Below are 19,279 nucleotides of genomic sequence, written 5' to 3' on the forward strand. Positions count from 1 at the left end.
TACGCGGCGTCGCATCATCTCAGACGATGCTATCATATCCAACGTCACCATGAAAAACGGCGCTCCCAGAAGAGGTGTTCAACAGAATCTCCCCCCGGCTAGATGCGCAGCCGGACAAGGTCACATACGCAGCCTTGAGGGATAAACTTATCCAAACTTACTCCATGCACGTGACCGAGAGAGCACAGCGCGCACTCGACGTATTATCCCAGCCCCTCGGAGAAGCATCACCCAGGGAAGCCTGGAACGAACTACGGGGGTTGGTAACACTGCCAGGCCATGACGAAAACGGGAGGAAGAGGAAGGTAGACTTAACGAAAGCAATCTTCTTTCGGCGCCTCCTGCAGGAAGTTAGGGGCCAGATAACAGACGCAGACGCCCTCGACATGGATGCCTTAGTCAAAATCGCCCAGAAAATACACGAGGCCACCAAGGCCTCGAAGCAAGCCGCCACCCTCGCAGCCACCGCCCTGGGAGCCTGCAGCCTGACGGAGGAGAATGACGACAGTGAGGGAGACATCAACGCCATTTACAGGAAGAAGACACCATTCAGGGAACACAAGACATGGTCAAACCTGGCATGGTGCTTCTTCCATAGAAAGTTCGGAACCAACGCCAAAAACTGCAGGACTCCCTGTTTCTTCACAAAAAAATGACAAAAGCGAAATCCAACTCCCACCGACCAGCAGGTTTCTCCATCAGAGACGAAATTTCCGAACGGTGCCTGCTGGTGGATACAGGGGTAACGCAGTCAGTCTTCCTGCCATCCGAGGAAGGTTTAGAAAAGATACCTGACTTGACACCCACCCTCATAGCAGCAAACGGAACTCCCATCCGCACGTATGGCACGAAGACCCAGACTATCTCCACTCTGGGACACAGATACCACTGGCCCTTCATCATCGCGGAGGTTAAGTTCCCCCTGCTGGATGCAAACTTCCTAGGGCACCATGGACTTCTGGTCGACGTCGCAAGACAACGCCTCCTCGACACAGGAACCTGCCACTCCCGTCAGCTCTCCACCAGACCTGGAATGCCCACCATCTGCCCCACAGCCCCCAACGGCTACACGTCCCTCCTACAGGAGTTCCCGGATGTATTCAAAACAGAGCTATGCCAGTCACCAGGGGGTTCAGCAAAGCACGGCATCTTCCATCATATCACCATGACGAGCCCACCAACTCATGCCAAGTTCCGACGACTGTCCACCAGAAGTTACAAGACGCCAAATGGGCCTTCACAGAGATGGAATGGATGGGTGTCTGTAAAAAAGCATCAAGCCCATGGGCGTCTCCCTTCCACATGGTAAAGAAGTCTGATGGAGGTGGGACTGTCGGTGCTTAATTTCACTGTACAGGGTACAGACAACACCAGACCACTCTGATGCTCCCAAACATGCAAGACCTGATGGGTGCCCTCCACGGAGCGAAGGTTTTCTCCAAGATGGACCTGCTGAAGTCATACTTCCAAGTCCCTGTGCATCCCGACAACGTCCCAAAGACCACCATCATCACGCCCTTCAGGACTTATATACATTTTCCTATTCCACCTTCAGTCTCAGGGACACAGGTGCCACATTCCAGCGCCTGATGAACACCATCTTGGGAGACCTGCCTTTCTGCGTCTGCAAGGTCGACGACATCCTCATCTTCTCCAGGTCCCCAGAGGAACACTTTCGCCACGTCCACGCCATCCTGAAACATCTGCAGGACAGCGGACTAGTCGCCAGGTTCAACAAATGCATTTTCAGGGAAAAAGTAGACTTCCTGGGCCACGAGATTTCCCCAGCAAGAGTGCGCCCCATGGCCTCTAAAGTAAAAGCTATAGAGAATTTCCTGAAACCACAAACCACCAAGGCTCTTCAGGAGTTTCTCGGGATGATAAACTACTAACGACGTTTCATCCCAGATGTCGCCCGCACTATGTACCCCCTGATGTCAATCCTGAGGGGAAACCAAAAACACTGACCTGGGAGGCTCCACAGCAGCAGGCACTCATTGAAACAAAGACAGCCCTCTCCAGTGCCACTACCTTAACTCACCACAACCCCACTGCTGCCCTCAGGTTGACAACGGACGCCAGCAAGATTGCCTGCGGTGCAGTACTCAAGCAGCTAGTGAACGGCACCCCTCATCCCTTGGCCTTCTTCAGACACAAGTTTTCGCCAGCAGAGACCCACTACAGCGGCTTTGACAGGGAGCTGCTGGCTATCTACCAAGCCGTGAGACACTTCAAATACCTGCTGGAGGGGACTGAATTCACAATCCTAACAGATCACAAACCCTTGGTGCACACATTTGCAAAGCCGGGAGACGCGTAGTCTGCAAGGCAACAGAAACACCTGACCGCCATCTCCGAATTTGGGTGCACCATCAACTACGTCCCTGGCAGGAAGAACCCAGTAGCCGACGCCCTGTCAAGAGTAGAAATCAATTCCCTTCACCTCGTCATCAACTACGAAGACCTGGCAAAAGAACAAGCAGCAGACCCAGAGATGGCAGTCTACAGAACGGCAGTGATGGCTCTTAAGTGGGTAGACGTGCCCTTTGGAAACTCGAACACAACTCTCCTCTGCGACACCAGCACAGGCTGCCTCCACCCCCTAGTACCCGTCTCAAGGAGGAAGCAGGCGTTCGACACAGTCCACAGTCTCTCCCATCCATGAGGGCGCACAACAGCGCCCCTCATGACTGACAGGTTCATCTGGCATGGCACCAACAAGGTCGTCCGACATTGGGCAAGGAGCTGCATCCCATGCCAGGCGAGCAAAACGTCCCAGCACACAGAATCCGGAGTCGGCAACTTCCCCCAGCCTCGTTGGCGCTTCGGCCACATTCATATCGATGTCGTTGGGCCCCTTCTGCAGTCAGGAGGAGCCAGATACCTCCTGACGATCATAGACTGGCAAAACAACCCTCATGGAGGAGGCATCACCGCTTCATGCAAAGAGGCCCTTTTGGGTTGGATCAGCCATTTCGGAGTGTCAGACAGCATCACTACAGACAGGGGTCCTGCCTTCCTGTCAGAGTTCTGGGTCTCCTTGGCACGCCTGGTGGATACAGCACTACAGAGAACAACAGCCCTACAACCCCGCAGCGAATGGCATGGTTGAGAGGGCGCACCGCTCTCTTAAGGCAGCTCTCATGGCAAGTTGCACTGATGAGAGCTGGAAGGCACAGCTCCCCTGAGTCCTGCTGGGCCTCCGCACCGCACCGAAAGCAAATGGTGACGCCTTCCCCGCTGAGAAAGTCTATGGGGAGACACTGGCCGTTCCCGGAGAATTCTTCCCGCCGTCAGCAGATGGCGCTGACACCCCTCCTCCTGAGGTTGAGGGAACTCGCACAGAAGTTCGCGCCCTACCATAAGACCTTCACCAACAGAACCACCACCTACAGCCCACCTGCTTTAGACTCCTGCGCCTACGTCTTCGTCAGGGTGAACGCCCGTCGACCACCCTTAACCAGACCCTACAGGGGGCCCCACCGAGTCATCAGGCATACCTCCTCAGGCATCCACGGGCATGAAGACTTGGTCACCATCGACAGACTAAAGCCGGCAATCCTGTTGGATAGCAAAGTACACGAGGCGGCAGGCAGGCGCCCCAGAGTTCCCCCTCAGTACCTCCCCGCAGACACATCCGCTCCCCAACCAAAGCGGGGTCTGGGGCGGCCCAGGGGACACACTGAGCCAAGCCCAGATGTCGGTTTCACCCCACACCCACAGTTCTCCAGGAGTAGGGGCCCACTCCAGCTACCTCAGCAATTGTGTGATTAATGTTGTTTCATCCAATAATTGCTCCTCTAATTATTGTCTTGGGGGGGGGGGGTATTTGTAAGGGCATCAAATCACCTCTCCATTCTTGTGTTTCCCTCATCATATGCACATTAATCACGTCATATATGTTACCTGTTATTATTTCAGATGCTTTATGTATCTCATTGTATGCATCATTGCACGGCCTTTCCGCCAATATATATATCTGCCTTTACATGTCCTGTAATGCATTATATATGTCTTTTTATGCCTGGTAACAAACACAAATTCTGTATGGACGCAGTGGGGGGTCGCAGATCGCCCGCTATCTTTCCGTCCGCTTTCCACATTATAAACACCTGTCGAGAACAATAAAGAATCAGTCTTTCACTTCTGACATTTCTTGAACCTCACAAGAGAGAGAAAGGAAGGAAAAAAAAAAAGAGAAATTGATCTGATAACATTGTGGCAACATCTATCTACCCTTGGATAAAAATGCTGAGTAATTTGACATATTTGACAGGTTCACCCTCCCCCCTGAGCTCCAAGACTCACAAAAAGATCGGGGTTGACATTTGTTTGTTTAAAATTTTTCATAACTTACTACTGTAAGGAATGCATAAATGTTGTAATTACAATATATTATTATTATTATTATTATTATTATTATTATTATTAACATTTGAAAATTAGTACTCATTATTAAGTAAATCATTTATTTATCATACAAAACAAATAAACATACCATAAAAATTCTTTAATCTCAGAGAGAGAGAGAGAGAGAGAGAGAGAGAGAGAGAGAGTATTATTTCATCTTGCCACATATTCAATTTTACAGTGTTATTACTATTAATTATTATTATTATTATAATAATATTATTATTGTTATTATTATTGTTATTATTATTATTATTATTATTATTATTATTATTATTATTATTATTATTATAATTATTAATATTTAAAAATTAGTAAATAATTTTTTTATCATAAAAAATGTAGTCATGAAATTAACATCACTATACACTAATCAGTGAATATTTCTCGACAAAAAAGTACATGAATCGCCAAATTTTTCACAAATAACTTATTGATATGTTCCACAGTAAATCACGTGAATCTGTGAGTCCGCGAATTGTGAGAATGTGAATACTACAGGGGGTTTGCTGTATAGCAGAATGTAAACAAAGTGCCAGCCTCAATGCAATGCTTGATGACAACATATTCTTCCCCCATGCTCAACAAACTACTTTCCTCGCAAAGTTTGTATTTACAACACGTCGAAAGTAAAATAAAAAATTATATGATCATTTATGGGGAACCATGTCGTAACCACAAAACATCATTGGTTGAGACCATCGTAACCTGCTGATCACCTGTAAGTTGGAATGTCCGTTTCCACCTGGCACTCGAAGCTAAATCTGTGTAAAGAACAAAGGTTTGAATATGTGTAGTAACAAATTCATTTAAAAGTGAACATATCCCTACCTGGTAAAAATTTTCAACCCATTTTCGGTGTATTTTACTTCTTGATTCAGCCTCCAGCATTGCATGGTATGGAGCCACCTTTACATCACGGGCCCGCAATTCTTTTGCCAGCTCTTCGGTGTCTTTTATTGAGAGGGCATAAATAATTCCAGAATAGCCTTTGAATTCTCCTTTAAGAAGTTTTTCCAACTCGTCAATAAACTCGCTCGGAGAAGGTGGTTTTGGACGTACCTGGAAAGGTAATCTTTCTCACTGTTCCCTGGATGACATTAGCAAACCATATCTACTTCTAATCAACCAATCAAGGTTTTGTTTTTACCTTTCATTTGACCATAATAAATTTTAATCCTCTTTACACCACTTACTTTTCACATATAGATAAACAAGAGTAAGCTACAAGTTCCAATTATTTGATTAAAGAGTGATACAAAATAAAAAATAACAGGAAATAAATGAGGCTATGAATAATCCATGGTAGCCTTCTATGTAGAATATGACAAATTTTAAAATCAATTTGTGTTTTTTATAACTAAGAAACCTGTAGTCTTAACACAGGGAAATATGCCAGCTGGAGTCCGGTTAAAAAAAAGTTACAGGGAATTGGTGGTACTGGAGATGGCCAAGACGGCAATGCGTAGGAGGAGGAGCCAACCTCCCATACCCCACTCTCGGAAGCATTGTGTCAGTTTTCTCCCGCCCAGGTAAAATATGAGGGGTTGGCTTGAGGTGAGCTGGTTTATTAGTTATGAAAAATACAAATTGATTTAAATTTGTCATTTGTTCTTATACAGAACAAACCTTTGGTCTTAACATAAGGGAGACTTACTCTTGGAGGGAGAATAAAGAAAGCCTCAGAACCAACTGGAGGTTCAGCTCACCTGGGCTCACTCCCTGGCGAAAGAGGAACAAAGGAAGGAGTCATATGCCTCTGAACTGTAAAGTAAAAGGTAACTTGCCAGCCAGACATCTGGGTTAAGAGACAGTGTGGAACTCACGTTACATTGTGTCTTGTAGTGAAATAAAGAACTTTACCTGTTGGAGACAACAACACTACATTAGCCTCCAGCCTTGTCTGTCGTCATTTCCTCTCTCCCGTTGTAAGAGAGAGGAGGGGACTTGCTTCTAAAATGGTTTGTATTGTGTATGAACAATCAAGTAAAACTAATGGAAAGGAGCTCTACACTCACCTGTTATCTGACCAGTTCTAGCACATGATGGATAATTCCTCTCCACTGCCCACCAGTAGAAGATAAAAATCACATTTTGATGTAGGAAAAACCTATTTTTGGTAGTTACTGTTGAGTCCTCAAGGAGTTACCTTCCATGTTCCACCAGCTCTCCATGGTAACCAAACTAATATCAAAGAATTCTCTTCCAGTTGGTCTTTTTGGCCAGGTATTGTGTTGTAATGATCAACATTACAACACGTGATGGAATATATAATGGACTCAAAGATAAGAGGGCACTTTCCCTTATCTTCAGCGAAGCGGAACCCAGTTTTTCCAACATCAAGAGAACCTGCAAGAAAGAGAAGTGACTATTGCGCATGCACATCCGCCCTCTCGTTTACAACAGGGCCATTAAAGACCAAGGAGCCATTACTCTCTGTTGGTCAATGCAGGACGATCCCTTGCCCAAATAACATGGCTTTTCGTCAGGAAAGTGGGAGGGTTTTGAGGACTCAACAGCAACTACCAAATATAGGTTTTTCCTAAATCAAAACCTGTATTTTGATAGCGTAGTCGCTTGTTTCGTCCCCAAGGAGCTTTACAAAGAATGTGACAGGTGACACATTTCTGGTCCAAGATCAAGCCATAGATTTCAAGTCCCATTCTTTATTCCAAATACTCTTCAGGTTTTGGTACCAAGGAACAAGAAACTATACACAAACTTACGTTTTAGGATGTAGTTCTAAAGTGGCTTACCTAAGCATGCTGGGTTTGGTTGCAGTACTGTCGCCCTTCTCCCCGCAATAGTTAGCACACTCACCGTAAATAAGACCCCTGGTTTTCTGCCATGGCACCTAGGGGTTAAGACTAAGATCTTTATGTCCGTTGTTGTAGTTATAGGGACCAATGCCTGTTTGGCCAATTTGGGCCTATTAAGTAAGTTGTTCCTTTGAAGGTTAGAAGTTTGCTCAAAACCTTCGAAATCTGGGAAAATGGAGGAAAAAGATATCGTTCTCCCCTTGTTCCAGTCTTTAAGAAGGCATCTCTTGCTGTTGCTTGACTGTCCAGGTTTGGAGACACATATACAGGCAGTCCCAGGTTTACGACGGGGGTTCCGTTTTTACGCCGCGTCGTAAACCGAAAATCGTTGTAAACCGAAAAATCGTCAAAAATCCTAAGAAAACCTTACTTTTAATGCTTTGGGTATATTGAAAACGATGTGAACTTCATCTTTATTGAGTTTTTCATCAAAAAAGCCTCCAAATTTTTATCATTCTGCCGTTTTTGAGCCATATTTCTTCCGTCGGATCGGCATACAACGCGTCGTAACCCTGGAACATGTGTCGTAAACCGGGAAATCATTTCTGATGAATATATTTGAAAAGTGTCGTAACCTAGGAATGTCGAAAGCTGAACCCGTCGTAAACCGGGGACTACCTGTATTAGGAGTTTGTGATTCTCGTACAAGCGAACTGGTCAACTTCCAGTTGTGGATGCATGCTGGCTAGCTGTTGTTTGAAAAGAGTGGCTGTCCAACATCCACTCTGTTGAGACTGTTGTTTTCCTTGCTAGAGAGTTTAATATTACAATGATACCTCCTGTGAGGTGAATTGCAGACATGTGCCACGTCCTTGCTTGCGCCATCCGAAGGATGGCTAGCATTATCATATTGAAAGGAAGTGAATGTGATCCCGACCTCTTGATGTAGGATATTGTAGTTATGTTGTCTCTCTCTTCTAGAGGTTTGAGTTTTATGAGACAAAACGACAGCCATCAGCTACAGGAAATTGATATAAGAATTCCTCAGAGTAGCTGATCACCTCCCTGCTACCTGACGATCCTCCCAACGTCCTTCCAACCTGTCAACGAGGCATCTGTGTGTGTGTTGTAACTCACACAGACGGAGGAGTCAGGGTGACCTGTTTCGCCAGAGATTCCTTCCAGATCCAAGGCCGAAGTATCTCCCCAACTTTTTTAATCTTTTGATGAGGTCGCTCTCGCATCTTTTTTTCTTGCATGCAATATCCAGAATTTGGGTTCACATTTTTAGCTGCAATCTAAGTATTGGATCTATCACTGATGCGAACTGCAGCAGGCCCATCATACGTTCTAATTGCCATCTGGAAACTCTGGACTGTGCAAGGAATGTTTTGAGGACTTGCCTTATTCTGTTTTGAGTATGGTGGGGAGAAACAACAGGCCATGAAGAGTATCCCAACACAGTCCCAGCCACTGAAAGTGTCTGCTAGGCATGGGGTGGGATCCTTTCAAATTTGTTACAAAACCTTTTGACTGTGGTCTGTTGACCAATGCTCTTAGGATTTTCAGGTACTCTTTTCTTGTGGGCCCCCAGACGAACCAGTTGTCTAAGTAGGCTATTAGTCGTAATCATTTTTGTTTTAGTTCTCGAACGAATACCATTGCTAATTTTGTAAAATATTCTTTAGGCAATGTTTAGCCCAAAGGGCATGACTTTGAATCTGTAAGTATCTTTCCCTATCCGGTACCTTAGGAAGGGGCAGAAGGGAACGGCTAGAGGGACATGCTAGTATGCATCTTTCAGATCTACAGAGACTGTCCAAATTCCTTTTGGAATGATTCAACGTAATTAGGCAGCGGTAATCATCCAAAACTTTTGGAAAACAATGTGCCTGTTCAATGTTGATTGGTTGAGGATCACTCTTCTTTTGGAGGAATCCTTTTTGGGAACACTGAAGAGACGTACTTGGTGGCAAATATATGCGCTTCTCTATTGGCCCCATTAACAGGGCCTTTCTGCACATATAAATAATGCTGTCCCCCCAACAGGGAAAACTTCCATTGTCTGTGATGTCGTCGAGGCCAACCCCCAACCATACAATTCCTCTTAGTATCTGCATCCTCCTCTGCCTTCACCTTTGATAGACATTCCAGGTGTTACTTTTCCTTTTTACCTCTATAAGATGGTTTTTGGACCTTGCGAAAAAGGATGTCCTTACTGTTGTTGTTGTCCCTTTGTAAGGAATTGTCCCTTCTGACCACCTACCTGTTTTTTGAGGAAAACTTTTGGGGGTGACTGAAGGCTTATAAGATTTTTTATCAAAGCGAGTCTTTTTTGGAGTTGGGTAAAGGGAAATTTTGGGTTCTTTGTTTCCTGAATTCCCCTTTCCCCAGAAGAGCGTGCACTGTACAATTCTGTTGGCGGGCATGCTCATTGGGACGAGCCACAACAGACTCCTCAAACAGGTCCTTACAGAAGGGGTTAGAATGTAATAATGCAGTGACACTGGAGAGTGATTTGATGGAGCCCTCCAAAGCTTCCATTTACACTTTTATGCGCCATTCTAGGAAGTCACAGAGTGCTTCCCGTCGGATTCTCATAAGACTTTTGGCCTCAACAGCAAAATTTATCCTGGAATCTTCTGGATGCCTTCTGGTGGCAACTTCCAGCAAGGTGGTACAGGAGTTGGAGCCTAGCATAAAATTCTGACAAGGCTGTCCCCTCTGAGAGTCTTCTCATAGGGGTCCCAAACTGCTGCATAGCTATATCTAAAGAGAGCTTTTTCCTTTCAAAAGCGAGTTGTAGTGCTGCCCATTCCTCGGTAGAATTTCCCGAAACTGGGATGTCTGTGGCTGATGGTTTTAATTCTGCCATTGTCTCTTGTTTTTAGTCACTACAAATTCTGAAAATCTGTCTTCAAACACATATGATTAATATTTCTGTAAGTGAAAGGACAGAAGGCTGGGGCTACTTGGTGAGCAACTTGGGTCTTATTCAAAATGGAAGTAGAGGTCCATTTTTCGTTGACCTGGTAAAGGGTGATTTCTATAGCTTTTAATGCTGTAGGCACAGGTAAGAAAACCGTTTCTGCTGGTGGTTTCTCCATGTCTGGTGAAGATGGTACCAGGTACCATTCTGTATTAGGGAATGCTGCTGTTTTTATATTCAACATGTACAACTTGGATCATAATTTTTCTCTCATTAATTACATACTTGCCATCGGGAGAGAAAATGCACATTGAGGCGTCTCATCAAGGATTATCAGTATCATCAGGGCTGCGGATTGGAGCCCCTATTATGTTTTGATCTGAAGTTCTGTACTGCATTCTGAACTGACCCTTTTGTTGTTTCCAGTCGGAATTCTAACATAAGACCTTGTTTGGGCAGCATTTGTATCCACACTCATTTTTCAGTTACAGGATGTAGTACTCTTACACTTTGGGGTGTACATGACCGACTTACTTTCCTTTCCAGAATCATGCTTCATGTCCCTTATATATTGCCAATCTGTGGCAAGGGCATCTTTGATGGTACTCAATTTCCTTACGGAATTGATCAAATAACGCAAACTGTGTATCCTTTCTGGGGGAGCTTGCGCAATCTAACTGAGCTTCAGCCACTGAACTGTAACTGCCTGTTAATCAAGGGGCATAAGTCCTGGGTAAGTTACTATACCCCTCCGAAAATGTAGTCATGTCAGTCAGAGTTAGGTGGATCCTAGTATCCCTTTTGGGGGAAAGATCCTCTTCAGCAACGATATGCATGGGGAATAGAATTCCTTCTGGAAGGTTTCTCCCATGGCTAACTGAAATTTGTGTCCCTGAGCTTTCTGGGTTCAGCAAGGCCATTTCAATGGCAATGTCCACTTCATATTCTTTAGTAAGAATGTCAACCCCATGTAAAGAAATTCCTCTACTTCCTCCACAGGGTTAACCTGGGAGGTACTGTGGGCTGATGTTACTGGGTTTTTGCCCAAACATTGATGTTGTTCTGAGAAAGGGTTAAATATCTGTTGCCAGAGTTCTGCAAGAAATATATAATCTCCCCCTCCCTCACCCCTACTGAACCCTAGGACCCATCGAGACAGCATAAAAGGAGCTGTTTCGTCCTTAAAACTTGCTGCCCGGAGCATACTAAAATCTTGCCCACATCTGGCAACTAAGCAGATTTTCCTTATTTTTTACAAGTACTATGCTCATGGCAAGTGGTATGAGCCATAACCACTAGCAAAAAGTGATCCGAGCAATTTGCTACAGAACACTTGAACTGAGGATCCTGCCTAATGGCAGCCCTGTAGCGATGTAAAACAAGTTGTTATTAGATGCTAGTTAGTATTAATTGTTTTTAAGTGAGGGACACTTCTGTAGTTCCTCATATAGTTTCCATATTACAGGTTAACTTGATTACAAGTGTGCAGTTGTAATACTTTTAATTAAATATCTATGTTAACTTAAACCCTCTAAGGTGTAGATTAGTTTTCATACCTGTATATGACTGTATTACTTATACACTGTTAGTCCTTTTGCAATGGCTAAGTGAAACTTTTAATTCTAATTGTCATTCCATTCACACTAACTGCTATGAACTGATTTGTTTAACTAACCCATGCTACTGTTTTATGTAGCTTAGATTAATGAAATGGTTAAGCTAAGAATAGAGGATTTCTTAGAAGGTTCTCGCTTAACCTATTCTAGGCCACTGCCTACTCTAGGCTTACTTAAAACTTAAGGATAATACACTATACAGAAAATAATCCTCTTATAATCTGATTTTCTGTTTTATGTGGTCAAGACTACTGTGAGAGAGTGCAAAATAATGAGCAGGGAGACAAGTACTGCTGATTTATTGGTGAAAACTAGCTGCTTATAAAGCGGGATGCGGACACTCTGTAGTTCGCAGAGACCGCTGGTACAAAGATTTACAGGTGACCTAAGGTCAAACTAGTTCCTTAAAAAACAGGACAGGTTCATACAGAGAACATAGTGATAAACAATGTCTGGCATACGAAATAAATAACTTGTTACTTGTATATAATACGTGATTGCTTAGAAAGACAACATATACACAGTTTACAATTATGATGATAAATATATATATTCCGCTCGACCTTAGGTCGTGGAAAGGCACCGCAGAAAATGGAATGTTCTCCACAGAGAACACGTTGAGCGGGGACTTTACACTATCCTTTTATCTGATATTCGGTCATCGCTGTTTTAGGCTAATAGTAGGATATACCTTAAAAAGGGGTTCCTACTTAATATGGTTAAGCTACTGCCTCTTCTAGGTTTATATCACCTTTAAGGATATACGCTACATAAGACCCTACTAGTATGTAGCCTTGCAGATATGCTACCGAGTTGTAAAAAACCAACTTATTTTATTGAGCCTAGGATACTGTTTATATTCCTAGGCTTATTTGTTCTTTCTTAACCTAGTACAGGCAGTCCTCGGTTATCGGCAGGGTTCCGTTCTGAGGGTGTGATGATAACCAAAAATTGCAGCTAACCAAAAATCGGTGATTTTCACGCTTTTTCGGCGAAATTCGGTGCTTATCAGCGCCGAAAAGTGTTGATTTTCGGTTACTAGCACCTGTGTTAGGTATGTATTGGCGCCAATACCCAATTATCGGTGCCAATAAGTGGAAATCGGCAATTTTCGGCGCCAAAAATTGCCGATTTTCATCACTAGAACAAGCACTGTAAAACCGGATCGCTGTTAACCGAGCCCGCCGTTAACCGGGGACTGCCTGTATAGGGTATTGCCTAATCCAGATTATTACAGATCACTCTTAAATGTATAGGCTAGGCTATATAAAAACAGAAAACTTACTAATATATAACCTTATAGTTAGTCTATTTTTTGTCTAACCCAGGTTGCTATTTGTAACCAATCCTAGGCTATCTGGTTTACTATAGTCTATATAAAACAGTAACTCACTAATGTGTAACCTTATAGCCAGGCTATAACTTACACTAATCTAGGCTACTGCCTAATCCGGATTATTTAATTCACAATTAAAGGTATGGGTTACATAAAACACAATTCCTTAGAATGTAGCCTTAAGGCTAGGTTACCATCTCATCCAGCACATATTACTATTTTATCTAGTCCTAGGTTACATGGTCTACGGTAACAATTTAGTCCAAAAAGTAATCACTTAAGTTGATATAAGGTAATGCCTAGGGTAGTCCTGGATTATTTAGCTCATGCTTAAGTGCACAGGCTTCCATAAAAGGAAAAAAATTATACTAATACGTAGCCTTATTGTTAGCTATCGATTTATTTTGCCCAGATATTGTTATTATCTGATCCTTGGGTCCTCGGTCTAAGCTAAGCCACTTAAGGGGAGCGTTTGATAAAATCGTTTTTCGCTAATAACTCCCGTGTTTTTTAATGAATCAGTTTCAAATTTTGTGCCTGGGTTTATTTTGTATAGGGCAAAGGACTGTAACCATAATTTTTGTCTTCCGCCCCCATTAGCTGGTAACCCCACCCCCAAAAATTTTTCAAAATGCATCTCCTCCATAACTTCTGCAAACTAAGAGCTCAAATTTACGTGGTAGACAGATATTATATATTAGAACAAAGTAAAGAGAGCGTTTTTTCAATTTTTTTTCTTTCTTTTTTTAATGAATATTTTTCGTTTTTTGAAAAAACTTGATTGATTTTTGGAAAAAATTCCCCAAAAATTTTCGAGGACAAAATGAAAAAAACTCTCTCTTTGTTTGTAGACAATTTATTTAGCTTTCATTTGCTTTTTGTTTCATTGAGATCGGTGCATTCGTTATGGAGGAGATGCAGTTTGAATGTCGATAACTTTAGTTTTGAGATATCGGCCTTCAAAGTTTTATAACGATATGAGGCGTTTGATAAAATCAGCTAATAACTCCCGTGTTTTTAATGAATCAGTTTCAAATTTTGTGCCTGGGTTTATTTTTGTATAGGGAAAAGGACTGTAACCATACTTTTCGTCTTCCCCCATTAGCTGGTAACCCCACCCCCAAAAAATTTTCAAAATGCATCTCCTCCATAAATTTTGCAAACTAGCTCACATTTCTAGTAGACAGATATTATATATTAGAACAGCTTTTTTTTCAATTTTATTTTTCTTTTTTTATGAATATTTTTCGTTTTTGAAAAAACTTGATTGATTTTTGAAAAAAATTCCCCAAAAAATTTCGAGGACAAAATGAAAAAAACTCTCTATTTGTTTGTAGACAATTTATTTAGCTTTCGTTTGCTTTTTGTTTCATTGAGATCGGTGCATTCGTTATGGAGGAGATGCAGTTTGAATGCGATAACTTTAGTTTTGAGATATACGATATTTTTTGCTTCTCTGTGTATTTATTTGCTTGCTGTTACACAGTTTGATGTTTTATGACATATTTGAAAAGCCAGAATATATAACAATAGACTTGCAAAAGTAATATTCGCTAAATGAAGCTAGATGAAGAGAGTGTCAAAAACGGCTCCAGGTTGGGCAGTCTGACGTCTGACTTAGTCAAGCTCTGAGCTGCTACTGACTGACTGTCTGGCGCTGGCTTTCGGCTGATCGTACTAGGTCCACAGGGTTGCCATATGCGCATTTAGATATTATTATTTCATAGCTAAAAGGAAATTACTACCCGATATACTGACATTATCATTACATTATACGAAAAATGTAATTTTTTCTATGATAGGGTTACTGTTTTTGTTTATAACTCTAAACTATGGCGAATTTTTTTAATAAAACCTTCTGAGAAGATAGTCAGGATATGTATGATGCCATATATAAAATATCTCAGAAAATTTTGATTTTTCGAAGTCAACGCTCCCCTTAAGGATATATAATCCAAGGGCATAGGCTACAGACAAAATCCACTATTAATCTAGTCTAAATTATTCTCACTTGCTGCCTAGATTATTGCAGACATCATAAAATCTGAAAGTATTCTCTATATTAATGATAAGTTGTGGAACATTTCTTTTAGTTAAAACATTTAGTTAGAATTTAAAACAATTTTCACTTCACAAAACTAGGTAGCCATCAATGAGCTGGGTTCTGGCTTTTACAAACAGGTTATCAATTCCAAAAGTTTAAAACTAGAGCTTTTAACTGGAACTTACTTTTAAACACTTATCTTGCTATTTTTTAAGTTTCCATGATCCTCGATATTGAAATTGGAGAAAAAAGTTGAATTTTGTCGAGCGCTGGTAACGACGTAAACCATTCACTATAGACCAAAGAGAGTTAATGGCTCCTTGGTCTTTAACGGCCCAGGTGTAAACATGAGGGCAGATGCGCATGCGCAATAGTCACTTCTCTTTCTTGAAGGTTCTTTACGTTGGAAAAACTTCGTTCAGCTCTGCTGAACATGAGGGAAAGTGCCCTCTTATCTTTGAGTCCATTATATACTCCATCATCATGTGTTATAATGTTTATCATTACGACACAATACCTGGCCAAAAAGACCAACTAGAAGAGAATTCCTTGATATTAGTTTGGTCACCATGAAGCTCTGATAGACCATGGAAGGTAATTCCTTGAGGATGAAACAAGCGACTACGCTATCAAAGATGAAAGAGAGAGGAAGAAGACCAGTCAAACCATTCACTCTCACTTCCAAAGCCCACATCTTCGGTAAGACACAAACTGTCCTGCTAGGGGCACTGGATAAGCTACACAACTTTTTGAGCAGCCACCACAGGATCCAAACAAAAAGTGTCCAAGGACCTGTGGGCAACGTCCCACGTATGAAGGACGTGAAGGTGGTTTGGCGTAGCCATGTACCAGCCTTTAAGATAGTTTGAACCAACAGGTTCTTTCTGAACGCGATGGAAGGGCCTAGGCCCCTGGCATCACATGCTCTTGCATGCAATGAATTAGCTTCTGGATTTGAAGAATTAGAATAGGCTTGTTTAATTACTTCTCGAAGCCAAAAGGAGACAGTATTCTTGGACACTTCCTTCTTGATCTGGCCTATACTAACAAAAAGTCTCTGACAACCCAGTCTGAGGTGTCAAGTCCTTTTCAGGTAGATATGCAGTGCCCTAACAGGACATAAAAGTAACTCATCAAGGCCATTACCAACAAAATCTGTAAGCGAAGGAAACCAAAGCTGTCGTCGTGAACAGTGATTTTGAGTCTTAGCCACAAATTCCGGCACAAATTCGAAGGCTACTGACCCCAACCCCTTGTGTGTTTAATGTTAAAAGATAGTCTGTGTAATTCACTTACTCTCTTGGAAGATGCTAAGGCTTAAAGGAAAACTATCTTGAGAGTTAAATTCCTGTCTGAAGAAGCTCTTAAGGGTTCGCATGGACTACATGTGAGACTGCTAAGTACCAATGTTAGGTCCCAACTTGGAGGTTTAAGACCTCTCGGGGAACAGGACTGTTCAAAATAAATCTCCCAAGAAGAAGACAGATTCATGTCTTTGAGACGCATAACCAAACCTAGGGCAGCCCTGTATCCCTTGATTGCTGATAATGAAAGAAGTTCCTCCCAACAGAGGAAAATGAGGAAGTCTACTACTTGTTGAATAGTAGTTCCGACTGGAGAGAGACCCCGCTGACGACACCAATCACAGTAGACGGCCCACTTTCCCTGGTACATGGCTGTAGAAGACCTGATGTAGCCTGACATTTCTGTCGCTGCTCTGTGAGAAAAGCCTCTCGCTCGCAAGAGATACTGATAGTCTTAAGAGATAGGGAGCCTAATGACTGGTGAAACCTCTCGATGTGTGGTTAACACAGGTTGTGCCAAGGAGGAATCTCTCTTGGTGCTTTTGTCAGTAAGGCTAGAAGATCGAGGTACCATTCTGCGTGAGGCGGCCACATGGAGCTACAGCACAAGGGTCATCCTGTGGTTCTGGGAAATCATCACTCTCTTGATGACTTGACTTGATGGATGAGGCAAAAAGGGGGAAAGGTATAGACACCCAGAATATCTCAAGGATGTTGAAGGGCATCCTCCTCCACCACTCTCCAAGGATCTGGAATGACCCAACAAAATATTTCTAGTTTTTTGTTGTGTCTCATTGCAAATAGGTCTATTGTATTGATGGCCTTCCCCAAAGATTAAAAAGTCTTTCCACCACTTCTTAATGCAGTGACCACTCTGTTCCCAGACCTTGACCCTGGCAACTCAGCTTGTCTGCCACCATGTTCTTCTTGCCTGGGATGTGTCTAGCTGAGAGAAATACCGATTGAGAGACAGCCCACTGATGCAGTTGTACTGTCAAGTCAGGAAGATGCCAAGACACTTGCCCCCTGTTTTACATAAACTACGGTGTTGTCAGACATTAGTACCATGGAGTGCCCTGTTGCCCTTTCTTGAAATTCCTGAAGCGCTAGGAAGGCTGCTTTCAACACCTGGATGATGATTTGGAGCTGTTTGTCTTGGTGATCCCACACTCCTGATGTTAGAAGATCTTCCAAGTGTGCTCCCCAGCCCTTGTGCAAGGCATCTGAGAACAGCAGAATCTCTGGAGGTGGACAGTGAAGGGGCACTCCTATACAGGCGGTCCCTGGTTATCAGCGGGGGTTCGGTTCCGATGGCGTGACGATAAACGAAAATCGGTGATTTTCGACGCCTTTTCAGCGCCAATTTTCAGTTATCAGCGCCTCTGTTAGGTATGTATCACTTTCACTTTGTTTGGTTTTATGTACAGTAAACCCCCATATTTATGGGGGATGCGTACCACACACCCCCTCAAATAGCTAAAATCTGTGAATACTTAAAACCCCTTGAAAAACACAACTGCCTATTTTGATAGTTTACACACAAAAAAACCCTCTAAAAATGCTTATACCTTAGTACAGTATTTAAATGGTTTTATCACAAAAAGCACATTTAGTCATGAAAGTTTTATGAAAATACAGTAATTAGTGAATATTTCTCTGTGAAAAATACTGCGAATGGGCGAATTTTCCACAAATAATGTGTACAGTATATACATTCCACAGAGAAATCTGCGAATAGTGAGGCTGTGAATACGGGGGTTTACGGTACAGCCCTCCACAGGGATAATTCCCTCTCTGGCGGGCCCTTGTAGGTTTTCAAAATAAGGTGCTTCTTATATTTTATAATTGTCTTTCAGGGTTTTCTTGTCAATATCGTAGCTCCTGCAGGATAGGAGAGTCTTTAGTTCTTTTTTTTTATTTGTTTTATTCTTATTAAATTGCATAGAAGATTATTAGTCAAAGCCATGATCCGTATTATTTTTCACCTTTGACACATATTCTTACATACTGTGCACATATTGCCATCATATGTTTTATGTTTAGTATCACTATGACCTTCCTTTACACAATTTTTACATTTAAAGATGTTGCTAGCACATTCATTCGATTTGTGATTTTCACATCTAGGGCAAGCTTGGTCATTTCTACAATTTGCTGCACTGTGACCAAATTCCTGACATTTATAGCACTGATAGGGCATGTAACAGCTGAATACTTTGCAACGGCTATACAGTATACACAATTTGTCACCTCTATCATAGATAGCCTGTCGTATTTGTGGTGTCCATCTGATGATACAGTGTTTATATTTGTCATCTTTGGCTATCATCTCCTTTACAATTTTCAGGTCGTCATTTTCAGAAATGAGGCTACCTATCCATGGATTTTTCTTTACAATGTTATCGACAATGACATCTTCATCCTTCGGGACATAGACTACTTTACTGATATATTGTTAATATTCTGAATCTCCATTTTTGCCTTTTCTAAGTTTTTCCTGTCTGGAAATCTTACAAATAAGTGTCCATCTCTTGTTGTTTTAACCTGTCCAGCTGGCACCTTTATTTTACTCATAATTTGTTGCTTTTCATTAGCTGCTGTGCTCTCTTCATTTACAGATTTGATCAGAAGCACTTTTTTTGTCTTTAGTCATTCAGCATAAGTTTTGTCCATGTCTGTCATGGTCTTTACATCTTTATCAACATTATAAATTTTGTTTTGGATTTCATCTATGTTGATCATTACGTCACTAGTTTTCTCAGCCGAATCCTCAATCAACTTTGTTATATCTCTGTGCTTTCTTTTATTTCTTCAAGTTCACCTTCCATGAGTTTTTTGTGTGTTCTTTGTTCAGGCCTCTTGCAGTCATTACAGATGTACA

General features: G+C 42.3%; 1 protein-coding gene across 4 annotated transcripts in view; it reads right to left on the reverse strand.

The window, feature by feature from the left end:
• Nucleotides 1–19,279, reverse strand: part of LOC136831343 (ATP-dependent DNA helicase Q1-like) — a 443,841-nt gene that overhangs the window by 213,805 nt on the left and 210,757 nt on the right. For 3 of the 4 annotated variants that reach the window (XM_067091647.1, XM_067091648.1, XM_067091650.1), the window contains one exon: nt 5,242–5,472. The exons of the other annotated variant lie outside the window; for it this stretch is intronic. In XM_067091647.1, coding sequence (XP_066947748.1) covers nt 5,242–5,472 — 231 coding nt within the window. The remainder of the gene's footprint in view (nt 1–5,241; nt 5,473–19,279) is intronic. 4 annotated transcript variants of the gene reach the window in all.

Source organism: Macrobrachium rosenbergii, chromosome 48, assembly GCF_040412425.1.
Source record: "Macrobrachium rosenbergii isolate ZJJX-2024 chromosome 48, ASM4041242v1, whole genome shotgun sequence".
Lineage (NCBI taxonomy): Eukaryota > Metazoa > Arthropoda > Malacostraca > Decapoda > Palaemonidae > Macrobrachium > Macrobrachium rosenbergii.